Source organism: Lissotriton helveticus, chromosome 9 (genome assembly GCF_964261635.1).
Source record: "Lissotriton helveticus chromosome 9, aLisHel1.1, whole genome shotgun sequence".
Classification (NCBI taxonomy): domain Eukaryota; kingdom Metazoa; phylum Chordata; class Amphibia; order Caudata; family Salamandridae; genus Lissotriton; species Lissotriton helveticus.
The window spans coordinates 328,062,645-328,082,136 of NC_136070.1; the positions used below are offsets into that span (position 1 = coordinate 328,062,645).

The 19,492-nt window shown below is 41.8% G+C and overlaps 1 protein-coding gene across 3 annotated transcripts in view; it reads right to left on the minus strand.

The window, feature by feature from the left end:
* EML5 (EMAP like 5) overlaps positions 1 to 19,492 on the minus strand; it is a 1,317,369-nt gene that overhangs the window by 76,260 nt on the left and 1,221,617 nt on the right. For all 3 annotated transcript variants that reach the window (XR_013600929.1, XM_078660021.1, XM_078660020.1), the window contains one exon: positions 6,513 to 6,613. Coding sequence is in view for 2 of the 3 variants with exons in the window: in XM_078660021.1 (XP_078516147.1) it covers positions 6,513 to 6,613 (101 nt within the window). In the remaining variant the exon portion in view is untranslated. The remainder of the gene's footprint in view (positions 1 to 6,512; positions 6,614 to 19,492) is intronic.

The window sequence follows — 19,492 nt, forward strand, 5'->3', positions numbered from 1 at the left end:
AAACTGTGCAGTAATGAGACAAAGTCGATAGCGCAGTTATTCAGAAATGCAGTATACTAAATTGATTCATAAATTGCAGGAGCATACTGAAAATATTATCAATAAAGCAGACAAAGGCGGGAATATTGTCCTGTGGCCGCGTGACCAATATTTGGAAGAAGCCAAACAACATCTTAGTGATATAAACTGTTATAGAAGAGCAAATTTTCAGGAACTAAGACAAAACAAAGAATTAGTCTTTAGTGAACTGGCACAGTGGAAACGCAATGGTTTGCTCTCTAAAAATTAATTCTATTTTCTTAAAAACGATTATCCTCTCACTCCCTTTTTGTACTTTATACCTAAAGTGCATAAAAATGTGGTATCAATCCCTGGGAGACCAATAATTTCGGTTCAAAAAAGCCTTTTAGAGGCTATGTCAAAATATTTGGGTCATTTTTTGCAGGAATCTGTGGAGAATCTTCTGTCATTTATCAGGGACACAGGACATTTTTTGTCAAAATTGCAATCAGTTGTTTGGGAGAAAGACTGTCTCTTAATAGTAATGGACATTTGTTCATTATATACCAGTATATATCATTCAGATGGTTTAAATGCTATCTGTTTTTATCTGGAAAAAAGAAATATACAAATGTATGAACATAACAAGATGCTGGATAAGATGATAGAGTTATGTCTAACCCATAACTATTTCTTATTTACCAAGGAAATTTTTCAGCAGCTGCGTGGAGTGGCCATGGGGCATGCTTCTCCACCAGCCACGCGTGTTTACATGTGGGCTGTTGGGAGGAACATGTCCTAAGGGATAATCACAAAAATGCCTTTAACCAACATGTCCTTCACTGGTGGAGATTCATAGACGATGTGTGTCTGATCTGATGGGGTTCTATTGAAATGGCAGAAAGTTTTATTGATAACCTTAATGTCAATGATCTTAATTTGAAATTTACGTCAGAGATCAGCAGGGAACAGGTACAATTTTTGTATGTCGAAATCTATGTAAAAGAAAACAGTCTCCATACTAGGTTGCACAGAAAGTTGACGGCAGGAAACTCTGTGCTTCATGCCACCAGCTCACATCCACAACACCTTATACGTAGTATTCCCTATGTGGAATTCTTAAGAATAAAGCGTATTTGTAGTCACGAAGTTGATCTGATAAAGTGTCAGGACGAAGCATTTGAAAGATTTGTAAAAAGAGGATATAAAGCTAAAGATCTAAAAAAAAAGCTAGAGATAAGGCTAATGGCCGTAACATGACAATACCTGATACTCCAACATCATCTAGACAGATTGATAATGAGATTCCTATCACTGGTGTAGAATCAGGTTGCAATATAAGGCTAATAACAAACATTTGTAGACAGGAGAGACAGGTTCGAAAGATTCTGTATAAAAATTGGCCAATCATTCGATCGGACATAACCATGTCAAGAATACTGCCAGAACTTCCTAGTTTAACGTTTAGAAGGGCACCCTCAATGAGGGATGCACTGGTAAGAAACAGCCCGGAAGTCTTAACAACTAATACCTGGCTCTCAGCCAAATCAGGTTTTTTCAAATGTAGTTCATGCCGTGCATGTAAATTTGGCATAAATACTTCGGAATATACCACTGCTTTTAGTTCAGAGCCAGTTAAAATCCAAGGTCACTATACTTGCAGAACAGATTATGCAATTTACATTATAGAATGCACATGCCACCTACTTTATGTGGGTAGCACAAAACTGCAGGTTTTTAATAGGATTTTACAACACCTGAGCGCAGTGGTCAACTCAGATCCTAGTTATCCGGTTGCACGGCATTTAAAACTAGTAAACAAGAACAACCTGAATGATTTGAAATATTATGTTATCTGTTCTGTGCCCAAGAACATCAGAAGGGGAAACAGAGAGAAAAGACTGAGGCAGGTTGAATCAGAATTTATAATGTTACTGGATACTAAAATGCCAAATGGTCTTAACAACAGTGATGATCTGCATAGTTTTTTATGATTCCTAAGATTGTTGTATAAAAGTTGGAGATTGGTCTGTAACATGATATTTGCTGCTTATGTGATTATTGGCCTCATCAACATATGAATATGAGCACTATGCTAGAATTTTTGTTGTTGATTATAAGAAATATTGATTATATGTTGTATGTGGCGCTATGTTAAAGGAGCACTATGCTCTGATTTTTCTTACATGTATTCAAAAAGAAGTTTACACAAATGCGCTTGGAACAACAGCAATGAGTGATTACTAGTCTTTTAACTCAGTATTGCACTGTCATCTTTAACCCAATTGGAGAGATCGAATCATGTGCCTTGTTTTCTCACACTATGTGTACTTGTTCATAGGTCCGGCGTGTCATGTGATCAATATTGCCATAGGCAGTCGAAACGAGTCAGGCTGGGCACTCGCTGTGATATGAAGCTGCACTTGTACTTTTAAAAAACTGCATCAATAAAAGAAGATTTCGCAAATCTCTACTTGTGTGGTCCGTACCTCTTGTTCGAGATGGTGAACGATTTCAGGATTGTGGAGTTCATATATATATATATCATTTTTAAGAAGTGCTTCGGTATCCCATACTGGGTAGGAATAGGAATTGCTTATCACTTTGATGAGGATCCCCTGGAAGAGAACGTTTTGACTCTTGTAGCTCCCCACATCAAAGGAGTCGACAGCATGATTGTGGACTTGTTAAGCATGAAGTTTCTTCATCACAGGATCTCACACTATTTAAAATGACTTTTGGGAGAATTTGCAAATAATTTGGGGGACCTTACACGAAGTTCTTTGGTACATTGTGTTCTTCTGACAATGTTTCTGCTTCATTGTAGGAATTTTCTACGGTGTTATAAATTTGCTTGGATGGGTTTCATCTCAATCTATCTCTTTGTACTTTGAGGTCTCAATCGTTTCTAATCTAGGCTTTAAGGGCATTTTCTGGACCTAATTCAGGGGTGAATTCTCTGATATGTAGACTGTTCAAGAGCTTTGCAGTGATTAGACCTTTAACAACGTCTGTCATCCCTGCATGTAATCTTTCTTCAGTACGAAGGGCCTTGCAGGTTTACATTTTTTAACACTTATATACTCTTGTTCTAACTGTGGCTCATAGGATTGGTGGATTAGGTACCTTAAAATGTGCTTCTCCTTTTACCAAGTTTATAGAACATGGTGTAATTTTAAAACCCGATCCTGCCTTTATTCTGAAGTATAACTTTGTCGTATATATATCTCAGGAGATACTTCTTTCTTTCCAGGCCTTCTCCTTCTAATGCTGAAGGATAGTTGTTGAGAGCATTGTATGTTAAAGGATCTCTTTTAATTTATGCTGACTGGTTCAACACTCCTGAAGACTGATCACTTAGTTGTGACGTTTGGTCAATCTGGAAAGCGTACAAGGCGACAACTATGACTTTGAGCAGATACAGTAAGTCAACACATTCTGCTAGCAGAACAGGTCATTATGAAAATCCTTCCAGTTCAGGGAAGTTCCACAAAAAGAGTGGCGGCTTCTTGGGCAGAAGTGCAGAAATTATCTATCCACGAGATATGTGGTTGTGAGAACATACCTATGTTAGACAGTATCATCTAAATACTGTCTCAGATTTAAAACTGAGTCTGGGGACGGGGTTACTGAATTCTGCATTGTGATAATTTGACATTTGTACTTGGTTTTGCCTCTGTATATGCATTCAACTTGGTGAGTTGCATGGTTAGGATTCCTTAGATTATTTTAGCTTGGTTATTCTGTTGGTCAAAGTACTTCAGCTTTGGTATACCTCATTAGTAATTACTGGGACAACGATGAGGGTTGTAGGGGTAATGCCCCAGTTACTTACCGGTAATCTTCCTTACCCTAAATTCATCCCGTCCTTGTCCCAGTCATTACATTACACCCACCTATCCTCCATTCAGCTCTTTGACTGGGCCTGGATATACAAAGGAGTAGCCTGGAGTGCCATCCCTCTTTGTGGCACTAAAGATGGCTAGCACTAGCATTTTAGGATATTCCTGCTTTATTTCATTCGTGAGGCAACAACCACCTAATTAGTAATGACTGTGACGAGAATGAGATTGACTAAGGGTAATGAAGATTACCAGTAAGTAACCAGAGCATTTCCCCCTCACTGCACAGAAAATCTGTGCTAGGTAGCACCAACAAAAAGCTGGTGTTAGCTCTGCACTTTAAAAGCGTTAAAAAAAATGAAACACTGTTTTTGTGAGTTGCACTCCATTTATTTCAAAATTTAAAGCAGTGTCACAATTCCTGTAATGCAGTTACTAGAATTGTGGCATTATCATAATAGTCCTGACCTTCTGTAACTGAGCGCCTTACAATTTTGCTGGTGCTCCCTACAGGACCACCCGCTATATTTAAAGATAGCTACCTGCCTGGTAGCCTCTGTACCTGTGTGGCACCTCCAATGTAGGCGCTCATGCTTTGCTGAATAGGTTCTATTTATGATGCTATAGCTTAGCAAACTGTATTGTTCTGTAAGAACAAACTGTCAAAGTGTGAGCCTGTCCTTCTAGAATAAAAATAAAAACAATGTAAACCCAAAGGTAGCTTTCTTTCTGTGCATGCGGATCACCGTGTTATTTTCCTGGCTGAGACCACGTCTTGCTAGACAGTGCGTGGTAGGGAAAATGAGTGACGTTCGCCCTACCCTAATTGGAGTGGGGCTATCGTCTCTTTGACCTGACAGTTCTGTGGAAGATGAGCTGTGAGGGAAAAGGTTTCCAAGGCAAGAGCCAGATGAACCTTTACTGTTGGAAACCCTGTACTCCCCCATATCTAAAGGAGGCAGGTGAACCACTAGTTTGGCAGAATGGTGCACTTGCAATTTTCTGGTGAATGCACAGTTCTGCCATGCTTTAAATGCCCCTTAAGTCTTTGTAAGCCATCTTTGTGTAGATCCAAACATCACTGATACAATTTTGAGTACCTCCTATATAAGCATAGTATATGGTGTGGAGCAAATATCAGTCAAGGGCCATATTACACAAAGGATACACTGTCCCTGAATGTGTCGTGGCACACCTTTAACTGAGTCCACCAGGGGAAAGCAGGGACATTGCACTTTATAACACATAAAGCGCTACTCCCAGGGCAGCCACAAACTCGTGCTGTCATGAGGGGAATGCATTATTGAAAGGTGGACCGGTCGTTTGAAGTAGACGATCTGTCCTTTTCAGTACAGGGAGCACTGGGTCTGCACTTTCAAGGGGGACAGATATCCCCTACAGGTAGTGAGTAACTGCACCCCTGTAGGTTGAGGTCAGGGAGGTCAATGGGACCTCTTTTGCTCCCTTTTAGAGGGCGCACTCACTGTGCTTCACCTTTTTGCGGTGCATAGCCAGTGCTCTTCATGGCGAGTCCGTGCCTCTGCGCCGCATCCAAAATATGACACTGGTGCAGCAACAAAGGCCCAGATTTAATATAATTTTGTGTCTGGGCAGCGTCACTTTTGGAGGGCAAAATCATTTTTTACATTTACCAAGCAGCAAAAAACCGTTTTGCATGGTTTAGTAAATACAAAGTAATGCAATGAAGAGCATAGCACTGCCTTCTATTAATTTGTGTTGGGTAAGGGTTACATGGGTGGAGCATGGGCGTTCTTATTCATCCATCCATGTATTGTGATGCACACCTAGATTTACAAAGACTTTTAAACCTAAGTTTGCTCCAAAATTGTGCACTTACTCAACGGATACGTAATGAGGAGAAATATTTGTATTTCTCCTCATTACGTCCTCTTCCCATGTGTGCTGCATTACGCAGCACTCATAGAAAGAAAAATATGCCTCTAAGGATTGCTTTTGTGCAGGAAGGTGTCCCTTCCTGCACAAAAACAATCCTGCCGGATACACAGGTAGCCTGTCTGTGATGGCGTTGAGCAGCACACTGTGCGCTAACTTAAGGAGAGAGCAGACATGTTCCATGGCTTTGTGACTATAGAGCATTTCTTCTGTCTCCCTATCACGTGTCAGTCCTCCCCCAGGTTGCTGCAGCAGGTGGATCAGGGCTGGGTTATGCTCTTGCTAGCTGCCCCGAACCTGCAGCAACACATATAGCTCCAGAGTCTCAAGCCTTGAATGATCAGATCTGTAGTTTGCTGACCTGACAATTTCCGGCTCGAAGACACTCAGAATTGGGGTGCTGGAATTCCACCCCAAGTTATCATTCCGGATGAAATTCCACCACTTATGAGGGTATACATTTTAAAATGTCAACAGAAACCATATAGGCGTGGGCATTTTTGAGTGAAGTGTATGCTACATTTGATGCTGTTATGTTAGACTGAAAACCCCTGATAGTATCACATAGTAGCTGGTCAATAGTTGTTTCGCAAAATAGCAAAATGTGTTCATGACAGTCATACTTCAGATGTGAGCAACATGATGGGTGGTGTATGGTTGATGTAGGATGGTGGAATTCACAGAGATGTGCACTCTGTCCTGGTACATGCATGCTATTCTCCAAAATGCATTTTCAAGTGTCTAAAGATGGCATACCTGCAGTCATCGCCTCCAGCGCTCACGACATAGCGATCCCCACTGGTGAATCGTATATTTGTCAGGTGGGCTGAGTGTCCTAGAAATCGCTTATGCTTTGCCTGCAGGAGAACAACAAAAGGAGCATTGAGCTACCGACATCAAGATAATTGTACAATATTCAAATAAAAAAACAAATAATCCTATTTCATGCAGAATGCAGGTCTCACCTCATAGCCTTGTAGACCCTAAGCCTCGGGCATTGGAGGACCTGCCCACATATTTACAGTGCCTCCATGGGCACTGTAACCCAACCAGCTGATTATGCGGTTGTGCAGGAGTGGAAACTTCTGTTTAATTTCTGGAGAGCTAAGCAAGGGAGCAAACAAATGTACTCCATAGTCCCTAGCAAGCCAATGAGTTAAGGGACACAGCCGTTTTGTTCATTAGCCTTCACACTAAGGAAAATATGCAGAGCCCATCTGCTACCCAGCCACATAACCATGTTGGGTAGTACAAACATTACCACTCCATATACAACGGTACTGAGCCAGTCAAGCGTGTGTGTGGGGAATCTCCACACATTTTTTTGTTGCCTCCCACATGATGGCAACATCAATTGTTGTTTTTGCATATGTTGGTTAGGTGCCACACTATCTTTTTGTCCCACTTTTGCAGAATGCTATTTTAAATTTGGCACTCATGCATTATAGACAAGCGAGCCAAAGCTTAACTTTGGGTTCTCCCCATGACCACGAATTCCTGAAAAATGACTGCATACATAAAACGTGGTTAAAAAAAATAAGTCCGGGCTCCTGTTTTAAATCATCCCAAGTCTGTGCCATTTGACGCAATTTTCATTAGTGAAGCGTGACTGCTAGTCGCAAACGTATGCAAAAATTGTTAAATGATATCCCTTGTGAAAACCCGTTTTCAACGAGGCAGAAGTGTATTTTGAAAACTAAGGTCCAGATTTTCAAAGACTTGGGGTCGAGTTCGTGTTACTTTTTTAACGCAGACATGAAGAGAAGTCTAGTGGTGAGAAGAACAATCCTACACAAATAGTGATTTGCACTGGATTGTAACCTAAAGTAACACCACGCAATGCACTGCTTTGCAATACTTTGCGTGTAGTGTGCATTCGATGGGTGTATGGGTTTTCCATGCAAATCTACAAAGAAATATGGATTGTGCCAAAATGATGTGCCTTTCTGAGGCAGGCATAACGAGGAGAAATGTTTGTTTCTCCTTGTTTTTCCTCTTTGCATGTGTGCTACATTCTACAGCATACGTACGAAGAGGAAAATGCTTAAACTTTTTTTATACAGGAAGGGACCCCTTCGTGCACAAATGCTATGCTTACAATTCAGACACACTTGCACTGTGGAAACCATGAAAAAGGTATATTACAACTTAACCTATAGTTCATGAGTAAAAACATCCATTCCCAAACAGTCAAAGAAGTGACGTATCTCCTGATAAACAAAACAATCACTTAAAATACATTAAACATTAAGGAAGTGGATGATACAGTCGATGTTTTGGTCTTGCTTGGTGTATATCCCTCAGACCATCTTCAGGACAATAGATATTGCATCTAGCAAAGACCCCTAAGAGAACTTAAATGACAATACAGTAAAGTATGTGGATCTAGTATGACAGTATATAGTTACGCTGTCATGTTTAAACACGGGTTATCTTGGATTTATTGTCGAATCAATTGATCAGAGTTGAATTGAACTGACATATGTAACTGTATGCATTGTGTTCTCTTAGGGGTCTTTGCTAGATGCAATATCTATTGTCCTTAAGATGGTCTGAGGGATTTACAGCACGGAAGACTGAAACATCGACTGTATCATCCACTTCCTTAATATTTAATGCATTTTAAGTGATTGTTTTGTTTATCAGGAGATACGTCACTTTGACTATTTGGGAATGGATGTTTTTACTCATGAACTATAGGTTAAGTTGCACTATATCCTTTTCATGTTTTGCATTGAATTAATTTCTGTTCTAATTGTACCCTTCTTAATGTGATCTATAGATGAAAATACATTTATATATTGACTATAAGATATTCCAGTGTTTGTTCTGTTGTTTTTGTTTCTCTGCGCATTTATTGTATAAGTAATTTATTTAACTGCTGGTTCAAGATCTGTTTAGATTGAACTATTTAATTATTTCAATACAACTAATTAGAAATCATATTCCCTGAACAAAATCCCTTGTTGGCACATTTGACCAGACACTATTTGAATTGCCCAAGCCTCCAAGGGTATATTGGGTTCTCCCACGCTATCAGTCTACCATTGCATTATGGCACAAGAGTGTAGCTCAGTAAATTCACTTTCTAAATATGGACAACTTAATTATTTCAGTTCTTCGTACCGAATAACTCTAAATGGCAGGGGGGATAGGTACGTGCTCTGTTGGGACTCTCCTATAAAAATGTTACCTCTCCAAAAACGTAGCTGGTCCAAAAATTTGTATGGGGAAGTTTGGTCTTGATTAATCATAGGACGCTGACTGATCATAAAAGGTCGAAGTAATAATCCTTTATCTAAAAGAACAAAGAACACATTTAAGGTGAATAGACATCATGCTTGGGATCCAAAAACAAAACCAAAATCCTTGAAAATGACCAGGTATTATTGGTTAGTCCTCATTATTGCTTTATATACTTATTGGATTTGTAAACAATGTTGTGCGTGCCGAACTGCCTCACAGTGTTTTCTAAGAGGAGGACGCTGAGTGTTCTAAAAACTTTAATGCCATGCCTTGGGACTCTCCTATAAAAATTTTACTTCTCCAAAAACGTAGCTGGTCCAAAAAATTTTATGGGGTAGTTTGGTCTTGATTAATCATAGGACGCTGACTGCTCATAAGAGGTCGAAGTAATAATCCTTTATCCTAAAGAACGAAGAACACATTTAAGGTGAATAGACATCCTGCTTGGGATCCAAAAACAAAAACAAAAATCCTTGAAAATTACCAGGTATTATTGGTTAGTCCTCATTATTGCTTTATATACTTATTCGATTTGTAAACAATGTTGTGCGTCCCGAACTGCCTCACAGTGTTTCCTAAGAGCTGAGTGTTCTAATAACTTTAATGACATGCCTTGTGCAGTATGTGATACAGAAATGTGTCCTGATAGAGCCTATCGGGGACGGGGTTGGGAGGGTTGTAATGGACCTTTGGTTGACCATCACTATGCTGTTTTCATGTGATAAATATGTTTTGCTTACTCTTAAATGCCAATAAAAACTTAAACATACAAAATAAAAACTTTAATGCCGCGCCATCACTAGATGAATTTGCAAAAAACATTACCATAAAGTCTACCTCATTTCTGTCTGATCTTTGCAAAAAAAATGTGATTGTTCCAGGAGGGACACTAAGTACACGCGGCTAAAGATCCTGATATGTGTTTTTATCAATTTAAGACAAAAGGGAGTGTCTTCCATCCGATACAGAAATCCAAATTTCCCTGACTGCTAAGATGATGCATCTCAGAGAGCATTCGAATAGCGTAACCAAAAAACACATAGCCTACACCTCGAACATTTAAAGTACCTTTGTGAATCATAAAAACTGTATTGCCTGGATAATCTAAACATTTTCCAGGTGCAAATTGTTGGAATGCCTGGAAAAACCTTGATAATTGGATACAATTAGTTTATACCTTATCCTACAGATATGTATGTTCCCCTTTTTCCAACATGTGGCAGAGTCATTCAACCTTATTTCCACTTTCTACATTCTCAATGACAGAAGAACCATGCATCATGCATGCCGCTTTATTAGTGTCCTAAATACCTATACAAAGGGCCTTTTTTTTGTTTTGCCACATGTTTAGGTCTTCTTTCAAAGAGAAAAAGTGAGTGGTACTTATGAGGCACCTGCATCGCATTCTAAGTTTAGAAGCCGAAGTTCACATTATTTCTGAATCGTGAGCTACACGTAGAAGAATGTGCAGCACAAATGGTGTGCATAACCTTCATTTCACAATAGCCAGTCTAATCGGTACCCTCTTGCAAACAGGACAGGGGGAACTTTTTTGAGATACAAGGGTTTCTTGAAGAATCTGGGAAATCTATAATGTTTTGCAGATCTATGAATTTGTGGCAAGGTCTCGAGCCCATATCACATGTTAGCCTTTTTTTAGGTTGAGCATCAGCGTGCATGTGCTGTCTGAAAGACCTGCTGTAATCACTCATACTGAGTGTAATCCCACCTGCTGCTTGCCATTGGTTCAGTGCTGCCTCACTCTTTTATTTCATGGGTCCTTATTGGTTGGTGCTCTTGATAAATTACTTCTGTCTTTAGGCCAAGAGCACCGGCCAACTACAGTTTCCTTTCACTGTAAGTCTTTGTGTATTTCTTGTAGGAATACTTATTTATTACCATGTCGCTGACTTCACTCTCAGCCACCTACATACGTTTTATCTACACAGGCGCTGCAGTTTGTTTCAGTGCGGCACCCAAATGCAAAGTTGCAGAACAACAAAAGTGTGCAAGTAGGTTTTATCGACACAGGCGCAGCGATGTGTTGACTTCACTCTCGGCCGCTCACATATGTTTTATTTACACAGACGCTGTGGTTTGTGCCGCTGTTTGATTCAGATTGGCAACCTAATGAAAGTTGCAAAACAACAAAAGTGTGCATGTAGGTTTTATCGATACAGGTGCTGCGGTTTGTTTCTGCACGGCACCATAAAGAGGAGGTGCGAAACAACTAAAGTGGGCGTGACATTAAGGTGAACGGAAACATTGGGAAAAATACTGCATGCAGCCTTGGGTACGAATACAGCCCACAGGATGTTATTTAAGTGTTGGTAGTGTTCAGGCATCCGGAGAGAGCGTTTCTGATCCGGTCAGAACGCTGCTTCCGCCCTGTGCCTCCTTGCAATTCACAGGGTTACAATGACATCCCCATTGGCTGGGGCTTAGTCCTCCTTGAGAGTTTGCTGACAGAATATGGCACACAGCGGGGGCTCGATCCCTCAATCGGTTTGCTGGCAGTGTTCGATCTTACACTGTCTGGGGACCTGGTGACTGTCAACCAGGCGCCGTACCTGCAGCGTCCCTACAAACGGAAACAAATCCACCCAGTGTGGGAGTGACAGAGACACTCTGTCTTTACGGTGCCTCCGCTCTCACGTTTTGAAGTAGATGTAGAGGATTGCACAACTATATTCTTCACTTAGAGCATTTTACATCATCGGAAGCCGCTAAACCACCGTCTCTGTGTCCTCGCTGCTGCAGCCTTCCATGTTGAGAGGTATGGCAAGAAAGACGTGCAGTGTCAAGAAGTGAATAGGCAGCGCCGCTACTGCAGCATACCAAGACTAACACATGACAAAGTGTACATTTCAAGGTAATTCGCTTACACTTTCATTTAAAAAAGTAGACGCATGAACTTACTCTTGGTTTGTGTAGTGTGTTATATAATAGTCAATTCAATTCAATTCTAAATCTTTATTCGATTGTAGGTTTTACAATCATAAAAGTACAATTTATAAACACACAATAAAAAATAACGTTACAAACAGTTCACTTCAATTGGCAAATGGAGACACAGTATACAGTACAATATATCAGACAGTATGAGCATGGGCAACATATGATTAAAAATATAAATAACTGTAGTATTAAAAACACCTAAAAAAATTTTTTGCAGTGTGGTTAGCCATCCATGCTTTTCCTAAAGCAGATGGCTTTTTTAAGAAAATTACATACAAATAAAGTGCAATCGCTATTCAGTAGTTGTAAATAATAAAGTGCAGGTTTAATTTGTGTAAAACTCAATTTTTTAAGGCACGGTTTGAGGTATAATTTCCGTGGGATAGAATAATATGGGCAGATAAAAAGGAAGTGTGCCAGATCTTGAGGAGACTTACCGTCGCAGCCACAAGCTGGCAACACTTCGCCCCGTTGAGCCCCGCTGGGGACTGCCAGTAGAAGATGGTAGAGGTCAAAGCGGAACCTTGTTAGCAAAAATCTTTCATAGCTAGACATAGGCCAAGTCAGGTAGGGTTCCATTTGCAAGCAAGTTTTTAATAAAAGATGTTTCCTAACACTGACCTTCTGTATCTCAACCTCTTCTCTGTCAGTACCTCTTAACAGTAGTATAGCGTTCTTGACCAAGCTCACATCAGATTTTGTAATTAAGTTTGGGGCATAGAACAGATCCTGTCGATCGATTGCCGTTAGGCTGTCCTTTATGTACTTCACCCACGGTATTTTAAACCGCCCATCTAGATTTAAGGCTTCTTTCATTATAGCATGTGTTAATGGGATGTCATTGTTCAGCCAGCAATTCATCCAGCATATAACAGGGCTTACTGCTATTCTGTCACCTAGGTAGGGGATCCCCAGTTCCTCGTGAACCGAGTAGTTCCCAATACCCCTGGGGAGTCTCAGAATCTTTTTTAGGAAGTTATTTTCTGTGACCTCTAGGTCTTTACTCTTACGATAGCCCCAGAGCTCACTCCCATAGCAGGCAACCGCCACACTTTTTGCCTGGTACAGTTTAAGCAATGCGACCGTCGGGCAATTGCCGATTTTTTTTGCAAAGCCGAGAATGGCCGCATTGACCCTTATTGTTTCTCCCTTCTTCTTGGAGACTGCAGGGCCCCATGACAGTTTATGATCAAGCAGGACCCCGAGGTAAGAAAAGGAGTTGGTTGATGGAATTTTCTCACCGTTTATACTAAAATGTTCTGATTTCAAGCCACCCTTGCCTACTTTCATGACGTAGGACTTGGTATTATTTATGCTTAAACCGCGTGACTCCATAAATTTGTGGAAGGAGTTTAAAAGTTTCTGGAGACCGATTGCTGTTCTAGAAATAAGAACAGCATCGTCTGCGTAGAGTAATACAGGTACCCCTTTGCGCTCAACTAAGGGGTAATCTGCTTCTACGTTGAGAAGAAATTCCTCCAGTTCATTAATGTACAGGTTAAATAAAAATGGGGCCAAGATGCAGCCCTGTCGGACACCTCGATTTATTTTAAATTCGTCCGTTTCATTAAGATCTTGGGAGTAACGGACGTTCGCTCTAGTATCTGTATGCAGATCAGCGAGGAAGTAGACAAGGTTACTCTCTACACCCATTCTCAACAAAGCAGCCCAGAGTAGGCTTCTGTCTACACAATCAAATGTGGACGACAAGTCCATAAATGCCATGTAGACAGTGCCTTGTCTCGCTAGTGTATACTTGCTTAGGATAAGGTATAGGTTCAGGCACTGCGTGATGGTAGAGTGCCCTGGTCTGAACCCATATTGTATAGGAGAAAGGATGTTATTATCTTTAGCCCAAGAGGACAACCTGTTGAGAATTACACCCCCCACCACTTTAACTACTGAATTTAGTAAAGAGATTGGCCTGTAGCATAACGGGCTACTGCGATCGCCCTTTTTAAAAATGGGGACTATAGTGGAGAGACCCCAAGTTCTGGGGCACCCAGTTGTCGCTGCTGCATTGATTACAGCAGTAAGAACCGGAGCCCAGAAAGGGATGCTGGACTTAAACAGGTCCGGCGGCAATCCGTCCGGACCTGGGGCCTTGTTGGTGGTTAGACCCTGTATTCCCCTAACAGTCTCTTGTACTGTGAAACACAGTGGAGTCACAGTTGAAGATAAAACATCATAGCCTACCCGATGCTCGTTACTCTTAAAAATTGTACTGAAGTGGGACACCCACTCCCCCTCTGAAATGTTTGTTCCAAGGGCTGTGTCGTTTGGGTTGTCAAACAAGGGTTTATTAATTATTTGCCAGAACTTGCTGCTGTTCCCCAGCACTGAGGGGTCTAAAAGGGATTCAATAACGTTAGCCTTGATTTCCTTTTTTCTGGTGGCTGTGGCTTTCCTATAGGCCATACGGAAATTTTTTATCCAATCGCAATCTCTGGATTTGGCTTTTAATGCATGTTTCAGATCCCTACTTGCCTTTGAGCAGTTATAATCAAACCATTTGGAATTATTCTCACTGTGTCCCTTTGTAGGCGCTGTGAGCATGGAGCCGATTTTAGTAACCAGCCCCTCGAACCTGGACAAAATGTTCACGTGGCTAGATTCAGTCGATAAGCATACAGACAGCTCCTCTTCACAAGCGCTGGTTATTTTAGTGTACAGGGTATCTTGGTTTATCATTGACCATCTAATGCGACGCCCACCATTTACACACCTTAGCGTGCCATGGTCGGTGCGTGGCTGTCGTTTTGCTAATAATGGTCCACCCAAGTTTAAAAGAAGGGGGTTATGATCACTGTAAACACTAGTGAGGATAGTAAAATGCAAGACCCAATAAACAACGTCTGGAGACATTAGTATGTGATCAATAAAGGTTCCCTGCCCATGTCCTTTAAAGGTTGGGGTGTCAAAAATTTTAGTATCGGGGACCAACGACATGGCTGCAGTCAAATTGTATTCATTCACTAAGTCGTTTAAATTCTTACCGCCCCTACTATGAGAGAAGTGAAAACCTTCCTCAATATTACACCCTAAGGACCCCATTGGCGTCTTCGCTGGGTTTCCACATGGTTGAACATTAAAATCGCCTGCTAACATCAAGTACCGTGATACAGTGTAAACATTTTTGCTCAATAGATCAAGTAGGGAGGCAATGTTACAAACTTCATTACTACTATTTGCATTGTAAAAGTTGACCAGTGTCAGCACATTCTTACCATTTTTTATGTCAATCATCTGTGTATTCAAATTAACATTGTGGCAATTGCTTATATTGCAGCGCATACCTAGGTTAATAAAAATGGCCAGGCCGCCCTTGGCTCTGCCCCTGGTCGAAGCAGCCGCTGGGTTAATAAAGCTTAGAAAACCCTCAATGTGGACATTTTTATTCTCCATCCAGGTTTCTTGAAGACACACAATGCTAAATTTTCTAATGAATGATAGCCATACTGGGTCTCTTAACTTATTTGCCAAGCCTGCGATATTCCATGAAATTAAATTAACACCATCCACAGGTACGGGGCAAATAACAGGCTCTCTAGTATATGGGGTAGATGTTGGGGTGGGCAACACTGCGCCAGTTACCGCCAAACCCGTGGTGCTCGTTGCGATTGACTCCCTATGCTCGGATGAAGGGACAGTTGCCCCATTCTTGGTATAAGGGTTCGCGATTTTAGGTGAAGAATCCGTTGTTAACAGTGATATAATGGGGTGGTTTTCATGGTTACCTACTGTACTTTCTATCTTATTGGCGCCGCATTCAGTGACACCATTTACTGACCTTACATCATCCAGTAATGTTGAAGGCACCTCAATTTCCCCAATGAACACTGGAGGGGGCACTGTATGGGAACTGCTATTTTTTTCAACAGTTATAGGAGCAGTATACGTGTCTTTTTCGCTGCAACGACACCCCAGCTTCACAGGTGACCTTATGGGGCATGAAACTCTTTCCCCACCCCCCGTGGCTTCAGCACTCCTTAAACATCAGTCGCAATCCTCCAGGCCACTAAAGGCCTCAAACCTGTTAGAAAGCTCTAAGGGCGTAAATGGTAACAAACTTGACATATTCCCGATTGAACCTGTTTTATGGTGAAAAGGTATAGTATTCCACCCATGTATAACTGGTAAGGGAGCCGGTTGGTACATGTATGCAGGATTCAGAGCTGACTCAACGTTATGGAATTGTGAAATAGTGAAAAGATTGTTATTGAGGTGTTGTTGGGGGAGGACCGTGGATCTGGGGTAGAAGTACGTCAGGGGGCGTGGTACTATACAATTCTTTTCATTGCCGTATGGCCAGTTCAAGATGTGATATACAGCTTTTCTGTCTCTGAAGTTTATAACCACGACATCGCCGCCAATGTCCTTCGCTCTACCCCCCAACCAGGACAGGCGCCGGACATGGACTATCTCTCCATTTATTGCAGTGGGTTTAGGTCTATAGAGGGAGAGCCAATGCGTTATTTTGTTTTTTAATTGTGAGTAACCCTCTCGTTTACCGTTAGGCAGTTCCGGGACCCCAGTGAGTATGACCACATATGGTAGTGCCTCTGGGGGGAGTTCTGTGGGTGGTATCCTAAGCTGGCCCCCACTGCCCCAATTATTCTCCTTCCCTTCAGGTCTAAGGGGTCCATCCGGGAGAATACTAGATTCCCTAGATGAAATAGTGATTGTATTACTGGGTGGCATTGAAGTTGGTCTACCCTGGCCAGTAGATGGGGCTGTTGGTAAGGATTTATTACTGGTATTGCCAGCATGAACTTTCGGGGCCACGTTTAGGGGGTTAGAGGCAGCTGGGATTGCAACGGCTGCCTGACTATTACTTGTACTGGGTTTAGATGGAATAAGGCCCACAGTGTTTTTTATAATAGTCAGTAAAAACTATTTCCGTTTCTGTACGTGCTTTTACAAAGAGCATACTCTCACCCTCTTTTAGTTTAAACTCCATTGGGACGAAATTTAGATGTTTTTTAGTGCATGCCATCTTTTTCTTTGCCTCTTGTGTCTAGTTGGGTTATCTGAGTGCACTTCAATGTGTTTGTGTGTGTGCGCTTTTACCTCCCAAAAAGCATACTCTCAGCCTCTTTCAGTTTAAACGTCTTCGGGACGAAATTGATATGTTTTAGTGCATGCCATCTTTTCATTTGTCTCTTGTGTTTAGTTGGGTTATCCGAGTGCACTTCAATGTGTTTGTGTGTGCGCGCGCATGAGCAGTCTGATGAAAGCATGTTGTCATGTATTTCGGCCCCTAAAAATGGCAGCTTATCTAAAGTGTTCTCAGATAAGGCCCATAAGTGTGATGCAGCTGCATGTACTGGACAGTCTCCCTTAGTAAGCTGGGTTAAACACAGGAGCTACTCTAAGTGCTGTTGAGACTCAAATGGTCAAAAGGTGCCAAAGTGTAGTCTTACCAAGAGACCTTATGCACAAGTTTCTGGTGTTAGCAGATGCAAATACAGCAAGGGGAATGGAGACCTGCGGAATCCTCTGTGGGAAACGAATCCCCAATGAGTTCACTGTCAGCCATGTCATAGTGCGAAAGCACTGTGCGGGACCAGACTATTGTGACGTGGAGAATGTGCAAGAGTTGTTCAGTTTACAGGATCAGCACAACCTTCTCACTTTGAGATGTCGAGCAGTGGAAGATTTATTTTTTGGAAATTGATTTGTATCCACAACAAAACAAGAGTACATTACATTTTAGCTTTGTAGCCCCTGGCCCCTCCCTGTTGGCATAATTCTACATGTGCAGTGCATAATAAGGATGTCACATGGGGAGAAGTGGGCTCAGAACACAAGCCCTATACACTGAATTGTTGTGAATAGTTGGAACACACTGATGGGAGGGAGGGGGGCTGGTGGGATGGGAGGGAGTTCTTAGTTGTTTGTTTAATAAGATGTAATAGGTAAGCAATGTCGGTTGTCTGCCATGTAAGTTGAAAGGTAATATGCCACAGTTCCTTACTGGAAGCATGGGGAACATAGGACATGGACATTGTTTAGCAGTGACATGGACATGTAACTGAGCCCACAGGCACCAATTTGATGGGGGAGAGGGATGTTTGATTATTGTGATGCTGAATATCTGCCTGCTGCAATGAAAATCAATAAAATATGTTTACAAAAAAATGGGGGGAAGTGGGCTGAAACCCACAGCAGTGGTGGCTGGTGATGTTCGGTGTGTGTGCACACGCAGTGGTACAAAGGCAAACATCCTAGGCTATCTACAGTGCATTACAATGCATGTCAGTGAATGCAGCTGTCTCGCTCGATCCAAGGACTCTAAAGCCATCAGTGAATAAACATTTCCAGATATTAGTCCTGGTGTCACCCTCTGCTGTCATCATATTAAAAGGGTGTGCTGCTACAGCAAATCTCCATCACAGCCAGTCTCACTAGTTATGTTATGTTATGATAAATTTAATTTCTATAGCACACGGCTACTCGATTAGAGTGTCCCGGCGCTTTATTTAGGCAGCTCAGAGAAAAAACATAACACAATAAAAACATTAGTGAACAGCAAAAGAGACAGCAAAACAGAAACACACTAAAGGGTGAAAAGCCAGGTTTTAAGCCCCCTCCTAAAAGACAGAAGATTGGAGGTACCGCGTAAGGCCAAAGGAAGAGTGTTCCAGAGCTGTGATGCCCTCAGTCTGAAGGAACGCCCCCCAATACGGGCCCTTTTTACTCGGGGAACCGCCGCGAGAAACGAAGATTCAGATCGCAAGGATCGGGCCGGGCGGTAAAAGACAAGCCTGCGCTGCAGATATTTAGCTCCTGAGCCAAAAAGCGCCTTATGGGCCAAGGTCAACGCCTTAAACATTATCCTCTTTCGGATAGGCAGCCAATGGAGCGCCTGCACAAGGCCGGACACTCTGGCTCGCCTGTGAAGGCCAAAGATAGCGCGTGCCGCAGAGTTCTGCACAACCTGCAGCCGCTGTACAAGATATTCCGGAAGACCCAGATAAAGGACGTTGGCATAGTCCAATCTGGAGCCAATTAAGGCTTGGACCGTAATCCTCCTATGCTCTTTTGTGAGCAGAGGCAGGAACTTCCGGAGCATCTTGAGAATACCAAAGCATGTGCCCGTCAGACCGAGGATCTGGGATCTAAGCGTCAACCCATTGTTAGAACTCAATAAATCCCAGAAACATCTTTAATAGTAACTTCACGGCCATAATCATTCAGGGAAACATCCACTGTCACATTTATTCCTAGCCACAGTAGTCCCAAATGTTCTATGATTGTCTATTACAGCCTTTGAGCTATTGGCATTGTAAATGACAATGCCTTTTATGTATGTGTTCCTTTTCAAAGCAGAAAAATAAAACACATTGTCATTTACAATGCCAATAGCTCAAAATCTCGCAATTGCGAGACCCAGTGCATTGCAAATATCGGTCTTCTTTGTAACCTCTACCATGGTCCCTCCGGGGCAGTACAAGCTTTAAAAAACATACAAACAGCCCCGAGAGGCATAATAGGCTATTTGCTATGGCTTCGAAGGGGGAAGCCTATGA